Raw genomic sequence first — 16203 nt, 5'->3', positions numbered from 1 at the left:
TACTCCGTCCAGAAAAGGCTGCTGGTGCAAGCAGGGATATCCGACTCTGGGACCCTGTTCGGGGGGGCCTTCCAGACGCGCCCTTTCCAGCTTTCTTGTGGGTGCCTACGGAATATGCCTGTCTGGTCTCTACTGAGCAGGGGGATACAGAGATTGTGTCTTGGCATGGATCCCTGTGGGTGGAAGGGCAGTACCCAGAACTCTGGGAGAAGGGGCTGACAAGCTAGAAAGGTGCAGAATCTGATTTGACTCTAGGTGCCTGCATCTCCCTCAGAAGCCCTCTCCTGAGGAAGTTATGGTTCAGATCATTCAGCGTCTCCTTTCCTCATCCCAAAGACCCAGAGCAATTCTCAGAATCACCACAGTATGGAAGAGCAGCCCCAGTGGAAAAATAAAAGTTATGTTGATAGTAGTTGACAGGGACTGTGTGCTTATGTGCCAGACACAGAAACTGTTCACCTCACAAACTAATTCAATGCTCATAGCCTTAATAGGTAGCTTCTTTTACTAGCCCCATTTTACAATGGAAGAAACAGAAGACTCTGGCTCCCAGAGGTTACATTAACCTTGATCCCACATTCTTTGGTGAAACCAGGATTTAAGCCCTGCTCTTAGGCCCCACCTCTGGTCACTCAGATTCCTTATCTCACGTTGAAAAATTCCCAGTAACCTATCAAATGGTGGCCTACCCAATAATCAAGCTCCAGTCAGATGACGGCAGTTTGACCAAAGCCCAGGAAGCCTGCCTGGGAACTGCACTGTCTGTAACAAAGAGCAAAGTCAGATTATATGGACTCTGATGTTTTGAGACTCTGACAACTGGGCTGTCTGCCCCCTTCCCCTAGTCCTTCACAGAGGGGAGAATGTTGGAGTTGGCACTCTCCTTAGCCAAGGAGCATAGTGGTGATTGTACCTGGGCCCTGATTTAATCAAAGTACTGTTGGAAATTTCTGGCCTCACACAAGTTCAGATTTGGGCTCAACACCTGGATGTAGCAGGGGCCATGGGAGCTGCTTCAGCAGCTCACCCATTTGAGTGCCAGCACCCACCAAAGGGAGCTCTGGTGCTTGTGAATTTTGAGCTTTGGGCTAGGGTTACTAGATTACCCAGGATGTGAGGACTGGGATCTGTATGACATTACTTTAACCTTCACAGGGACTAATTTCCTCAACTGCAAACTTCTCCCAGGCTGTCAAACTTCTATATAAAAGCCTTCATAGCTCCCATTATGCAAAGGACAAGTCCTTAACCAGGCTGAAAAGGCCAAGTGTCATCTCACCACCTTACCTCTGCATTCTTCCTCCAGCCACTTCAGTATTTTTCATTCCAGTCAAATTTAATTGATTTTAATTCTTACTCAAGGCCTTCATACATGTTGGGTACTCTGCCTAGGAGGTTTCCAATTACTTTTTGCTTTGCTGTCACCTCCTCCCCCTTCTGATCTCAGCTTTCCAGTTGACATTCCCCACCTCCACCCCAGTCTAGGCTGGATGCCCCTCCTTTTTGCGCCCATGGCTCTCTGCACTTCCTGTATCTTAGTACTTAGTGCTGTGTTGTAGTTGCCTAGTTACTTGTCTCTATCCCCCACTAGGCCATAAGCACTAAGGGCAAGGACTATGCTTTATTCACTGATATTTCCCCAGGGTCTAGTGCAGTGCCTGGCAAATAAAAGCACTCATTAAATATTTGCTGTATGAATGAATGCATGATGGTCAGTGGGCCCAATCCCCTCTGGATCCTGTGCTCTTAAGATCTATAGTTAAGAGGTGCTGGCCTGCAGGGCAAATAAAATTAGGCTCCAAATGGGGCTAGGGGAGGAAAGTGGGCCTTCAAACTATTCTTGAAACCTGTGATGTCAACTTCATGGCCCCAGCTTTTCCAACTTGATAGGATTTTGGTGTATGATTAGACAGAACATTTCTCTACCCAAACCACCCTCCTGGAGTTCCCAACAAATTGACCTCACTGGGCCTGCTTTTATGAAAGGTTTATTCCTAGTGCTAGGCCCCAGTATTCGAGGGCTCTGAGCACAATTAAACTGGGTGGGTGGGTGGGTGGGAGGAAGGCCCATTCAGATGTGGGGCCAGAAATGGGGCTCACCATTATCCCTACCCCTTTGGTCCCAGCCCCCTTCTCTGCAATGGGCACGCATAGAGGAGGGACAAAGGGCAGTGGAGGCAACATCATTGGCCCAGGGGAGCCCAAGAAGAGCTGCCATTGGCTGATGGGGCCTTTTGAGGCTCTGCCATTGGTCAGGGGGCAGAACCTAGGAGCTGCGGATAGGCCCGAGGAGTGATGCCATTGGCCAGGGAGTGGTCTTGTCATAGCCTTTGGCTATGGAGTGGAAGGAAAAGATCTGGGAATGAAGCCCAGTGGCCAGGATTTAGGACAGGGTGGCAACTGCTGGGCCTACTGGCCTCCTCCCCTCCCAAAGCAGCAATGGGCAAAACTGGTGTCAGGCCCCAGCCAGGGAGCGGGAGCCCAAGCCAGAGGCAGGCAGTAGGGGATGTCCCATGTCCAATCTCCCCTACCCTGGGGCTGTCCCTCCCAATGTCCTTCTTGATAGCCAGCTTAGGCTGTGAGTGGCTCACTGCTCCTCTAGCCAAGAGGGCTTCTCAGCTCCTGGTGGCCGCAGCTTGATGTTGAACTGCTGCAGGGTCTGCTCCAGTTGTTTCTGGTTCCCAGCAAAGTAGGCGGACACGGCATTGTGGAAGAGCAGCAGCTGCTTGTGCATCACCTTGATCTGGAGGTCCAGCGGGGTCAGCTAAGGCTAGACTCAGTGCCCTCCTTGAGGGTCTATGAGCCTCAGCTTAGGCCCAGACCAGGGGCATGTGGACTCTGCTCTGATGGAACTGAACTCCACCAAGGGAGTGAAAGGAAAAACCTGACTTGATTTGCTGGGCCTAAGATTCTGGTACCCCAACCCAGGGGGTGATTTTTCTGTTATACTCCAAATCCTCCAACAGAAAAGGGCCAGGGTTTGGATGGAGAATAACCTGAAAAGACCCAGGGGTTGAGGGGTTTGGGCAGAATATCCCACTTCTTAGCCAGGTTGGGCTTCCTGATTCAGTGATGGAGAAGAACTAGTGGGGAATGTTAGTGTCACAGATGGGGAAGGTACGCTAGGGTCAAGGGGGTGGGGTTGGCACCTTGTTTTCTTCCAGGAACTTGAGCTTGATGGCAACATCTCCCCGCAGCTTCTCGTACTTGTCCCGATGGGCCTGGAAAGTGGCCTGGGCGCTCTCGAGTCTGCCCCGTGTCCCCGCGTCCCGGGGGCCTAGGCTCAGCTCCTCTAAGTCTGTTCGGTAGGCGTCATATTCCAGCCTGAGGAGGGGGTGATATAGGCTGGTCTCCACCCTTTTGTCCTCCACACATACTCTCCTTTCCTTCCTGGATTCTTACAACTCTAATGCCCAAAATTCCACCCACGCCAGCCAACTCCCAAAACCTTAGGCCCTGCCAGCACCCACACCTGGCAGCCTCATACTGTTTGACAGTCATGAGTGTATCTTCCATGGTTTTAGTGACCAATGTGTTGATGCTAGAGACAAAGAAGTTCACAGCCCCTAGCAGCGTCTCCCCATTCTTGCACAGCAGCTTCTGCGTCTCTGCATTGTAGCCAAATTCCTCCTGAAGGCAGAAGGGAGGGACAGGACTTGAGTAACAGTCCCTGCCTGACTAGAGCTGTAGGGCCCTTCACTCCCCTCCTCCCCAGGGAGGAAACAGCCATTGAATTACACTGGAGCACCAAAAAGACTGCCTCCAGCAAGGCTATCTCAGCCAGAAAGTTAGTGGGCCATCCTGGGGGTGCCTGGGGTAGGGATGTGGGGAGTGGGGTTCTCAGATAAATTCACAAGACTGGAACAGGGAAAGCTAGTGTAGCAGGCAGGGAAAGGGCCCCGATTAGGCCGAGCACTACAGGCATTCTCGCCAAGGCAGAGAAGGGTTACTTGTGAGTCAACTAGTGTGCCCCCTGCCCGCAACCCCTCCAACTCTGGACGTCTGTACACACCCTTAGGCTGCCTCCACAGGTGAGTGTTGCTGGGGACAGGGCTGGGCCCACCCTGGAGGGGTTCTCCCTGTGGGCTGTAGGAGGGAGGGAGGGAGGCTGAGGAGTGACTGCCTGGGAGGGCCCGAGCCCAGTCCCCCAACCCTCTTTGGCCTGGCTGAGGCACCTGAAGCTCTGGGGACTTCTGGCTGAGGTCAGCAAAGGCGTCCCCCAGTGCATGCTGGGTCTGCAGCAGGCTGTAGAGGTGGGCTGTCAATGCCCGGCCCAGCTGCAGGACACTCTCATACTTGCGCTTCGTCTCACGCAGCAACTCAATCTGCAGCTCTAGTTCCAAGTCCACAGTCCGGGAGCCTCGCCCAAATCGCTCTGATAACAGCTGCTTTGTACACTGATTGGAAAGTGGAAGAATAAGTCAGAGACCCCAGTACCCTCAGCCCCTACTCAGGTACCTACTCCTGTACCCCCAGACTCCAGATCTAGTCTTAGATGGGATATTGGGGTCTGGGGAGTAGGGAAAACATTACCCAAGGGAGTTTTGGGGACATGGAGAGGTGCTTGAGTCCCACCTTGTATGTGTTGATGCCCCATTTCTTGACGATGTCAAACTTCTCTCCAGCGATGCCCCGAGCCACATCATCTCCGGTGCCAGGGGGAGTGGCACTGTGAGAAGGATGGCGTCCAGACCCTAAAGGACCAAGTTCTCTGACATCGGCCTCTTTCAGATACAACCAGACACCTCTGTAGCCCCACCTATACTTTCCTCCCATGAAAATTACCACCCAGAAGCAGAAAAACTAAAGACATGGTCAGATTCTCCTGCTCAGTAAGAGGAACTCATACCTTGTGCCTTGAGTCCCAAATCCCACAAACATCTCCATGAGTGCATCTGGCCTCCTTCTGAGATGTGTGTTGGGGGGCAGGGGTAGGGGGGAATTGGGGAGCAGGGAGAGGGAAGGAGAGAGGACTGTTGCTGAAGTAAAGTCTCTCCCAAGGGCAGAAGAAACAGAGGAAAATGCACAGAGTGTATTGAGGGGAAGAGGGGAGGAAGAGAAGGGTGGATCAAGATTGATTGATCCTAATAACAGGAAACCTGGTGACTTTCCCATGTGGATTCCCAGACTATGTGGAATTCAGAACTGTTTGTTCCTCTAAATTTTAGAGTCTAAAGTAAAACTGTAAGAACCCTCAGAAAGTTCAAAATCAGTCTCAAGCTACAGAACAGCGGAATTTCTGTTAACTAGAAGGCTTAACCGGGCTCAGGTGGTAGTAGCAGGAAAAGGACAAATGGATGCATCTCAGGGGCTAAATGGCATGTGGGTGCAGATGGACAACCCTGGGAGCTGGCCTTGAGCTAAGGAAGGTCCATGGAATTCATACCAACAGAAGTTCCCAAGACCTCCAGGTATAAATCAAACTTCTCTAAACATATCTGACACTCCCCAGAATCATTCCTGTCCTCCCTCTTTACTCAACCTTCCTGTTTCTGATCATTCATACCTGTAGGGATGAGTCCATCACCAGAGCCCCCATAGCCACCAGACACAATGCTGGTTTCATTGAGGTTAGGTCCTGACACCATCACCTGCTGGAGGTCCTATAGGCCAGAGAAGAGTGGGTGTTTCAGGAATATAGGGCAGCTGAAGCATTTGGGGGGTGAGGGGGGAACAAGATTGGATGGAAACATCAAAGAGAGAGCACACAAGGGAAGCCTGCACAGAACCAAAATGAAGATTCAGAAAAGATTAAGGAGAGTCAACTACATTAAGGGAAGGCTACTGGAATGAGAATCAGAGTCCAGAGTTTGAGTTGGGATTCCTAAATTTAAACAATTGGGAGAAGAATCAAACAGAAGCACCTGCTCCAGCCCATCATCCTCAGGAAGCTGCCCAGCTTCGCCATTCCCATGGATGGGGATCTCCATTGTGGCTGCCTTCCCCAGGATCCCGTCCGTCATGGCTGGAGAAGTGACTGGAGTCAAAGCCTCCACCCCAGAGCCCTGCAAAACCCGATATAGATGGTACTGGAAACTGGCCACCACTCTAGAAGAGGAAGGCCTATCCAGCCATTTCTGAGGTTTTAGAGGTTGTCCCCAGGGCTTAAGTGTGGCCTGGGGCCCAGCCACCATTCCTTTCCTCAGGTGTATGTTTCGCCTCTCCAACGTGCACATTTTTTTAGCATGCACTTCCAGGCCTCAGGTGTCTTCTTATAAACCCTCAATACCACTAGGACCCGGTTGATCTTCATGCATTTAATCATTCCATAGGCATTTAGTGAATGCCTACTATACATCAGGCAATATTTGAGGCACTAGGAATGCAGCAGTGAACAAGAGAGATGAAATCTATGCCTTCTTGACGCTTATCTCCATTCACCCGTATCTCCACCGACCTGGAGATGCACCCCTTTCAGGGCTCAGGTGTCTGCCCCCATTCTCTATTGCTTGGCCGTTTCCACTCTTTTAGTGTTTCTTCCCCTTTACTTCAGGTGGTCTCTCCCTCCTCCATCCCATGCACCTCCTCCTCCTCGGCACCTCCTCACCAAGGTGAATCAGTTGATGTATGTTTCCCAACTCTCGTAAAAGCCTCCCCTTTCCAGGACACAGGTGATGCCTTCCAAAGTCAGTTATGTCTCCCCAGGTGTGTGAGTCCCCGCCCCACCCCCATACACCTGGGCATCAGGTGTGTCCCCATCCTTCCCCAGGGCTCAGGGGCATTCTGTCCCCAGGGCAGATTCGTGCGTTCAACTACCCCTCACCCAAGTATGAACCTCTCACCTCGGGCCGGGCCGCTCTTCCCCTCAGGGCGCCAGGCCCGGACCGCGCGGGGACCTCGGGCTCCAGTTCCCTCCGCGATCCTAGCAGCAGGTCAGGGACTCGGCGGAAGTGACGTCCCCTCACGGGCAGAAGAAGCCGGCCACGTAGCAGATTATGAGGGCGGAGATGACGTTAGCCTCCGGGGGCAGGGCGATCTTTGAGCCAACCCCTCGGTCCTTGGGGAGCCGCGCAAGATCACTTCCGGGGCGTTACCGAAAAGTGGTAGAAGAAGTGACGTCGGCTCGCGCGGCTGGCGGGATGGAGTTGCAGCAGCAGCAGCAGCAGCAGCAGCAGCAGCAGCTGAGAAACGTGAGTGGCTGCTAAGTCCGTGCAGGGCAATTCCTTCAGCGCACATCTCTGTCCCCGAAGGGATACCCCAAAGAGCTAGGGATCCAAAGTCTGGGAGCATCGGGCTGATGCGCAGCCCTGGGAAACGTGGGGAGGCGGGGACTGAATTGACGTGTGGAATCACTGAGTTCCTGGTCCCCTTCTCCCAGTTGCGGGATTTCCTGTTGGTCTACAATCGAATGACAGAACTCTGCTTCCTGCGTTGCGTGCCCAGCCTGCACCACCGAGCTCTGGACGCCGAGGAGGTGCGGAACTAAGTAGGAGTTACTCAGTTATCGGTAGACTGCCTATCTCCTCTCCCCCGCCTTCCCCACCCCTGGCCCTGGCCTTGCCGCGGCCTTTGCATCTAGGTTGAAGGAAGGAGATGGGGCCTAGCAGAACCCCTTTGGCCTCTACTTTCACCCTGTCTTCTTTCCAGGAGGCCTGTCTGCACAGCTGTGCTGGGAAGCTGATCCATTCCAACCACCGCCTCATGGCCGCTTATGTGCAGCTCATGCCTGCCCTGGTACAGCGCCGCATCGCAGACTACGAGGCTGCCTCGGCTGTGCCAGGTGTTGCTTCGGAACAGCCCGGAGCCTCCCCGTCAGGCAGCTAGCTATTCCCACCCCACTAGGGGAGGTACTGGAGGGACCCTCAGATTGAGGGAGCCAGTAGACCTTGGGCTGGGTGAAGCTTGTACAGAGAGAGTGAGGGGATGCCTGAGAGCTGAGTACCGTTATGTCTTTTCCTGGAGCCAATAAACTGGCTTTTTACTCCTTTTGATTTCTATTCTGGGAAGGAAAACTTTGTCTGCTTTATTGGCACCATCCTTTGTTCTGTTAGTTAGTGCATATCTGCTAACTTCAGACCTGGCAGCTGAGAAATTACCTTTATATGCAGAAGGAAAACCTCAGCAGTCCCAGACCCTTGGCTAAAGCAGAATTTGTGGGTACAATTTCAAGGCTGGTAAAAGCAATAGGAATTTGGTTCCTGCCCAGGCAACAGAGAAGATGGGAGCTCTGTCTTGCTGTCCTTGAAACTTAAATGGCTCACTCCTGAGCCAAATCTCCATTAATAACTGTTTTTTCATGTTCTGTGTCTTATGAGAAAGGATTCTGCCAGGTTGCAGGAAGGGAGGTGATATCTCAGAGCAACAGATCAGAAAACCAAAGGACTTTGAGGCACTATCTCCTAGGAAGTCAGTGGCCCCAGAGCAAAAATGAAACCTTGTAAAAGTTCTAGATCTTCATCCATTTTCTGAGGTTGTACTTTATTATTATTTTCTGTCTTCCCAAGATGAGCAGTAAAACCTTTGAACAAAGAAGGTATGTGTGCTTGTCTTCCAGGGCAGTCAGGAAGGGGAAAACTTGAGGAACAATATTCTACAATACATGCAGACTTGAGGGAAAGAAACTTCAGGGAGAAGTAGATTGTAGTAACTGGAAAAAAAAAAAAGGATAAAACCAAATCTTTAGTGTCAGGACACTAAATGGGACCTCTTTAATGTTACTGCAGTGTCTTACTCCTTGCCTATAATCTTCTAAATCCAGCTCTTCAGCCCACATTGTTCCCACCGTACCTGTCCTACGCTTTCTAATTCCAGCCCTCCTTACGGAATTTACTTATGTATTCAGCAGTCTGAAAGGCATATCACTCTATTACCCCATTTTATTACTGCCATTGGCCTCTTTTTAAAATTAATTCAGCTATTTTATCTTTTCTAATCCTCTGCTAGATACTGTGCTGCTGGTGGAAAAATTCCACATCAACATTTGCGTGTGTCGTGCAATAAACTTCTATTGTGTATTACCTGTGTTTCCTCTCTTTCCATGTCATATAAGTAGCAATTGCTGGAGAAGAGCTGGGAACATAGATCTGTCTGAGTCTAAAGTCTGTGCTTTTTTGAAATTCCAAAGCTTATATCTGCAAGCATACTTGCACCCAACCTGCTTTTAGACATGGAAAAACAAGTGTCCTTCAATCTGATCCATCAAATAGTTCTTCTCTTAAGTTTTCATTCTCTTCTGCTCTGATTCTTTCTGTTTATAAATATGGTACTTAAGAGAAAAACTTTATTCTTACCACTCCATCATCAGTAGTTGACAAAGTCTCCCTTGGATCTTGACATAAAATGATAGCCATTGGTAGTATATGGGAGCAGTGTGATGTTTTAAAGCACAACACATAGGAATAAATGTTGAAAAAACTATCACATTATCACAAACATATATATAGGAGACAGGACTGGTGATCCTGCCACTGTGACTTCGGAACTTACTGCCCAATCCCTTGCAAATGCTCATACCTTTGTGGCCATTCAACCATACCACCTTCTCATTACTTGTCTTTAGAAACTACCATTCTCCTGCCGCTTCCCTCTAAAAAACTACTACATGGTCTTCCTATCTACCCCTTAATACTTGATGTCTGCTTGGATAGTCCGCTCAATACTCTGCTCTCTTAGTTCCTTGAGCCACTCTCCCAATGATTTCCACCCACTTCCTTAGGTATATCATGACTGTTGTCATCACCCCCAAACTGCTCTGTCTTTAAAACACTTGCATCTCATTCACTAACCATATTTCTTCCACTTTGTTTATTGAATTGTTCTCTTTACTACCATACTTTGAGTTCACTGGAACATTCAGGCTATTGCTTCTACCTTCTCTGTCCATTAGCACCTTCCTGTCTTTAGATTCCTATCCAGCTTATATTCTAGTGATTTTCTTCTGATAGTCTAAATTTTCTTGTCTCCCATCTCTTTGTCGGACCATTCTCACAAAATATGAAACTTAGGTGAAAAAAATATTGTGCCTGCATTTCGATAGCTGAGTACCTCCAAAGGAAATCACTATAGAGCATATTTATACCAATATGAGTCCGTGGTTACCAACTTCAAATGGTGTTCATCCCCTCTAATCTCATGAGATTTTTCTAGTCATCTTTTCTGCTCCCTGCAATGACTTTCAAACCAATATTCTTTAGGCTCTTATTACCCCCTAACTTTCTCTTCACTTTCTCTAGGTAACATTACTTTTTACTTTAGACAAAAGTAGAGACATTCAGATGGGAACTTCCTCAACATCCAGCATTCAAATTTATTCATCTACTTATATCATCTCTCTTCTTCCTGTCTAAACATCCCTCTTTTCTAAGGCCAATGTTTAATCCTGTGCCCTGAATCCTAGTCCTTCCCTCTTCAGGAATCAAATATTTTCTCTCACTTTACTGAATTATCAGTATTTAAATATGCTAATGATTCCCTTGTTAAAACAAACAGCTCTGGACTCTATTCCTCCTTCAACTACTATCCTCTCTCTTCAACTTTCCAGCTAAACTTCTCAGAACAGTTGTTTTCTTTGGCCCTCTCCATCTTACAGGTCACTCTCCACTCCCATTCCTTAACCCAACTTTGACTTGTGCAACCCTTATTCTACTGTGAAATAGTTTTTACCAAGTTCATCCTGATTCATCAAGGTGACTTGAGTCCAGTGGTTATTTCCCAGTCAGTAGCTTATGTGTTGGTTTGGATGTATTATGTCCCCCAAAATGCTGTTATCTTTGATGCAACTTTGTGTGGGCAGACATATCAGTGTTGGTTAGATTGTAATTCTTTGAGTGTTTCCATGGAGATGTGACCCACCCAACTGTAGGTGATAACTCTGATTAGATAATTTCCATGGAGGTGTGGCCCTTGATTAGTTTAGAGCACTACATAAGCTCAGACAGAAGGAGGGAGCTTGCTGCAGCCAAGAGGGACACTTTGAAGAATGCGCAGGAGCTGGGAGAGCAGCTGCAACTGAGAGACACATTTTGAAGATGGCCGTTGGAAGTTGATACTGGCATTTTGGAGAACGCCATTTTGAAATGCAGCCTGAGAATGAGCAGACACCAGCCACGTGCCTTCCGAGCTAACAGAGGTTTTCTGGATGCAAATGGCCTTTCTCCAGTGAAGGTAGCCATTTGTTGATGTCTTACCTTGGACACTTTATGGACATAAGACTGTAATTGTGTAACCAAATAAACCCCCTTTATAAAAGCCAATCCATTTCTGGTGTTTTGCATTCTGGCAGCATTAGCAAACTGGAACAGCTTATTTTCTTTCTCTGCAGTGTTTGGTACTATTAATTAGTTCCTTATCATTGGCATTCTTCCCTTGGTGCCTATGAGTTCACCCTCATGGTTTTACTACTCCCTCTTTGACTGCAACTACTTAGCCTCATTTGCAGCTTTTAAAGTTAATGATTCTCTAGGTCCTGTTCTTTCACAGTTTAATTTTTCTAAGATGGTTTTATCCCCACTCTGAGCTTCATTTATTGATGAATCCCAGATCTCTCTGAGCTACTTGACATCTCCACTTAGGTGTCTCATAAACATCCCAAACTCAACATGGTTAAGGCCTAACTCATAAATTTTCGTCCTATACCTAGTAGTCATCCAGTTGCAGAAGCTAGAAACCTAGGCACATCCCTCTTTCTCACCCCCTCACACAATTGCTAAATTCAATTTACATTTCTAAGTATTCCTTGATTCTGCAAGCTTGATTCTTTATGTCCAGCCAGATTATTGCAGTTGCTTCTTGCCGTGTCCAGTTTTGCACCCCTTAATCTGTTTTCATTCATCATCCAGAAAATACAAGCTGATGCTTAAAATCTTGCAGTAACTTCCCATTATTCTTAGTATACAATCCAAATTCTGTCCCTGTCAAAATTTCAACAGCCTTTTTTACAGAAACAAAAGCTAATCCTCAAATTCATATGTAATTGCAAGGTAACCCAAATAGCCAAAACAATCTTGAATAAGAACCAAGTTGAAGGCCTTACATTTCCCAATTTAAAAACATACTGCAAAGCCACAATAATCAAAACTATGCTACTGGTATAAGGATAGACCAATGGAATAGAATTGAGAGTACAGAAATAAATCCACACATCTCTGGCCAATTGATTTCCAACAAGGTGTGAAATACATTCAGTGGAAAAGAATAGTCTCTTTAACAAATGGTGCTGGGAAAACTGGATTTCCATATACAAAAGAATGAGCTTGAACCCCTAACTAACACCATATACAAAAAGTAACTTAAAATGGATTAAAGACCTAAATATAAACTACAACCATGTAACTTCTAGAAGAAAATACAGGAGAAAATCTTTATGACTTTGGATTTGGCATTGTTAGATATGTTGCAAGTGCAACAAAAGAAAAATAAGTAAATTGGACTTCTCAAAATTAAAATTTTTTTGCATCAGAAGACATCAGGAAGGTGAAAAGACAACCTATGGAGAACTTCCAGGGAAGATGGCAGAGTAGGGAGCTATAGGACTCACACCTCCTCAAAAAATAGCAAGTGGACAGGCAGGAACTGTCTGAAACAACTGTTCCGGGGCTCTGGAGGCCAGGGGAGCACTGTACAACATCCAGGGAAGAGTGGGATGAAGGGATTGAGAAACTGGTAAAAAACGAACTTGCTCCAAGGTGATGACCAATGCCCAGCCCCCACCCTTGAGGAGAGCCATTTCAGGTCCAGTTCCTGGCTGGTGGCTGTGGATGGAGAGGGACATGGGAGCCTTCTTCCCCAAGAGTAGGGTGTGGCATAGCCAAGTACTGATCATGTCTTTTCATAGTGAATTTACATTTCTGGGTCCTGGCTCTAAACTGCTGTTCTATCACACCCTGGACAGGAACCGCCCTGGCCATTGTTTCAACCCCACCACCAATGTGGTGGAGACAGTGGAGGTTTAAAGAGAGTAACTCCCTAGGGCTGTGGGGAACAGTTTTCTGAACAGCACCATCTGCTGGGCAGGCCAGGAAAGTATGGCCTTGGGGAGACCACAAAAGGGGCTCTTTGGTTTCTTTCTTGATCCTCTCCCCAGGGACCTTTGGAACTGGTCTGCATCCCCTTTGTGAGCCCCTAGCCCTCTTTAGGCTGGGACATACCAATTTGGGAAAGTACACTCCAGGGTGACTCTCCTCCCAAATTTGCCTTCCAGGCAAAAGTATCCAGAGATAACAAAAGGAAAATCAAAACAAAACAAAAACCTATAGGGTCAAAATAAAAGCAAACAGAACAGATCAGGATTCCCAGAGAAGGAACATAAGAAAGGAAGCTTTCTCCTGGGGGTGAAAAAATTATACAAACAGAGCAATCTTAAAAAGAATCAGATGTAGAAGAGTGTGGTAGATTAAAGCTGTGTGTACTCTAGAAAAGCATGTTCTTAAAGCTAATTCATTCTTGTGGGTGTGGACCCATTGTAAATAGGATCTTTTGTAAGTAGGATTTTAACTTGAGATGTGACCCACCTCATTCAGGGTGAGTCTTAATTCTCTTACTGGAGTCCTTTATAAAAGGATAAAAGACAGAAGGAAGACACAGGAAAAAGCCCCAGAGAAGCTGACAGAGAAAAAGCCAGAAGCTGAAGGCAAGGAAACCCAGGAGAGAAGGACCAGCAGATGCCATATGGCAGAAGAGCTGAAAATCGCCAGTAGCCAGTCTTTGGGAAGAAAGCGTTGCCTGTTAATGCTTTTATTTGGGCATTTTCACAACCCCGGACTGTAAACTTTAAAGCAACAAATCTCCATTGTAAATGCCAACCACCTGTTTCTTGTCTATTGCATTTTGTCAGCTTTAGCAAACTAAAACAAAGAGTTGAATTAATCTGATCAATTAAATATAGATAGCACCATATACCCAAGGCAAGAGTCAGATGTAGAAGTTGAATAAACCTGACAGTTAAACATGGGAAATTCTAAAGGTCTAGAATAAGTTAAACCAAGTGTCTAAGAAGAGCTGTAGCACAAAGCCAGTCAACAACAAAACCCTAGACAAAAGAGGGATACTTCAGAGTAAACTCATAAAGATAATCAGATGCCTAGACATCAGCAAGAAATTACAAGCCATACTAGGAAACAGGAAGATATGGCACAAAGGATCAAATTTAAAATTCAGGGGGCAGCAGGGGGGGCACAGAATTTGGAACAACTAATCAAAGATGTCCAAACAAATCTAAATCAATTCAAGAAGATAAAGGATATTAAGAAGACATTGCATGAGCATGAAGAAGAATTTGAAATTATGAAAAGAAACATAACAGAACTTATGGGAATGAAAGGCAAACTAGAAGAGATTAAAAACACTCTAGAGGACTTCCGGGAAGATAGCGGAGAAGGTGAAGTAGAATGGGCTTCTCCTCTGTGAAAGTAACTAGAAAGGGCCAGAGGATGCCAGGGACCATGGTTTCAGGGTGTGACCAGTCATAGAGGGTCCCCCACAGTATGTGGAAGGGACACCAGCAAAAACAGCAGAGAGACGGCAGCTTGAGGTACAGGGTGAGTTTGTTCCCATCTGGACTGCCTCCTGTGCTGGCATAGTGAGACCACTGCTGAGCAAGGGAGTGAGCAGCATCTCTGCATGCCCATGCACCTACCTTGGCTGTTAGCTGGGGAGGTGATCCTCCACAGCCAGACAGCAGGGGACTCCCAGTTGAGGGAACCCAGCAGGCAGCATTTGCTCTCCCCCCACGAAAGTCTGGGGGTGCAACGGTGAGAAGCAGGGAAGAGAGAGGCATCATACTGAAGATCAGGAGCCCCTCCCACACCTGCAGGCAGTCGGCAGGTAGGGAGGGGGCAGGCAGGACCCATGTTCCATCTGCAGGCTGCCCTTGAATGGACTCCCTGCCTACCTGCTCAGAGTCCATTTTGCAGCCTCAGGAGAGGCAGTCCCCAGTGCACATGGAGAACCAGTACACTGATTGGTTCCCCACCCAGCCACCCACCACACAGGAGAAGTTCAGGGAAGACCTACTTGAGAGCACCACTTGCTGGTAGGTTGGGAAAATGGCACCCCAGCAAGCTGTACCTCCTCAGCGCCACCTGCTGGTAGGACAGGGAAAATGCACTCCAGCAAGCTATAGGTCTACCAAATTGTATATAAATACTCAAATAATCCTGCATTTCCCAAAATAACCCTATCAAGACAAGCAAATGCCCCAAAGCCAATGGAAAATTATAAAGCACTTGAAAAATCTAGAAGATATGGATAAGCCAAATGAACAAATTAAAAAGCTGGAAGAGACATAAACTTTGAAGCAATTAACTAAAGAAGTACAAATAAATCTCCAAAACAATTTCAACGAGATGGCTAAAGACATAAAGGAAATCAAGAAGACTCAACAAGAGCAGAAAGAAGAATCTGAAAGAGTAAATAAAAAAAAATAGCAGACCTTATGGATCAAATTAAAATTATACTAGAGGCACACAATAGCAGATTTGAAGAAGCAGAAGAAAGGCTAAGTGAGCATGAGGACAGAGTAATTGAATGTGAGCACACGAAAGAACAAATGGAAGAAAAATAGAAAAACTTGAAATGGATCTCAGAGAAATGACGGACAACATGATGCAAACAAAGATAAGAATCATCGGTGTCCTAGAAGAAGAAAAGGGTAAAGGGCTAGGAAGAGTTTTTCAAGACGTAGTTGAGGAAAACTTCCCAAACCTTCTACATGACATAAATATGCAAATCAAACATCCTCAACAAACTCCAAATAGAATAAATCCAAATATGCCTACTCTAAGACATATACTGATTAGATTGTCAAATACTGAAGAAGAGAAACTTCTGAAAGTAGCAAGAGAGAAGCAGTTCACCACATACAAGGGAAACAACATAAGACCAAGTACTGACTACTCAGCAGGCACCATGGAGGCAAGACGGCAGTGGTATGACATATTTAAGATTCTGAAAGAGAAAAATTGCCAGCCAAGAATTCTTTTTTTTAATTCAATTTTATTGTGATATATTCACATCCCTTGCAGTCATACAAAGTGTACCTTCAGTTGTTCACACTACCATTATATAGTTGTGCATTCATCACCAAAATTAATTTTTGAACATTTTCATTACCACACACACAAAAATAATAAGAATAGAAATTAAAGTGAAAAAGAACAATTAAAGTAAAAAAGAACACTGGGTGCCTTTTTTTTTTTTTTTTGCCCCCATTTTTCTGCTCATCCATCCATACACTGGACGAAGGGAAGTGTGGTCCATATGGCTTTC

The 16203-nt window shown here is 46.7% G+C and overlaps 2 protein-coding genes across 2 annotated transcripts; one reads left to right on the top strand and one right to left on the bottom strand.

Annotated features, from left to right (window-relative positions):
* Positions 1-2024: 2024 nt before the first annotated feature.
* Positions 2025-7310, bottom strand: ARFIP2 (ADP ribosylation factor interacting protein 2). The gene is made up of 8 exons (XM_037840190.1): positions 6783-7310; positions 5865-6005; positions 5507-5603; positions 4576-4694; positions 4176-4397; positions 3473-3630; positions 3150-3324; positions 2025-2743 (listed from the first exon to the last, which is right to left on the bottom strand). The coding sequence occupies exons 2-8, from the start codon at positions 5961-5963 to the stop codon at positions 2588-2590; spliced, it is 1026 nt and encodes a 341-aa protein (XP_037696118.1). The 5' UTR covers positions 5964-6005; positions 6783-7310; the 3' UTR covers positions 2025-2587.
* On the top strand, positions 7041-8639 carry TIMM10B (translocase of inner mitochondrial membrane 10B). Its single transcript, XM_037840191.1, has 3 exons — positions 7041-7130; positions 7319-7414; positions 7588-8639. Exons 1-3 carry the CDS (start codon positions 7080-7082, stop codon positions 7762-7764), a joined length of 324 nt encoding a protein of 107 aa, XP_037696119.1. The 5' UTR covers positions 7041-7079; the 3' UTR covers positions 7765-8639.
* The last annotated feature ends 7564 nt before the right edge of the window (positions 8640-16203 follow it).

This window comes from Choloepus didactylus, chromosome 6 (assembly GCF_015220235.1).
Source record: "Choloepus didactylus isolate mChoDid1 chromosome 6, mChoDid1.pri, whole genome shotgun sequence".
NCBI lineage: Eukaryota > Metazoa > Chordata > Mammalia > Pilosa > Megalonychidae > Choloepus > Choloepus didactylus.
Note: the sequence above shows the minus strand (reverse complement) of the source record. Positions and strands in the feature narration are given on the sequence as shown.

Bases quoted from the DNA above. Each gene is read 5' to 3' on its own strand.
- TIMM10B (XM_037840191.1), top strand. From the start codon at position 7,080: ATGGAGTTGCAGCAGCAGCAGCAGCAGCAGCAGCAGCAGCAGCTGAGA. The intron at 7,131-7,318 runs GTGAGTGGCTGC...CCCTTCTCCCAG, and splicing joins AGCAGCAGCAGCTGAGAAAC to TTGCGGGATTTCCTGTTGGT. The intron at 7,415-7,587 runs GTGCGGAACTAA...TCTTCTTTCCAG, and splicing joins GAGCTCTGGACGCCGAGGAG to GAGGCCTGTCTGCACAGCTG.
- ARFIP2 (XM_037840190.1), bottom strand. From the start codon at position 5,963: ATGACGGACGGGATCCTGGGGAAGGCAGCCACAATGGAGATCCCCATC. The intron at 4,398-4,575 runs GTGGGACTCAAG...CTTTCCAATCAG, and splicing joins GGGGCATCAACACATACAAG to TGTACAAAGCAGCTGTTATC. The intron at 3,325-3,472 runs GTGTGGGTGCTG...CCCCCTCCTCAG, and splicing joins AAACAGTATGAGGCTGCCAG to GCTGGAATATGACGCCTACC.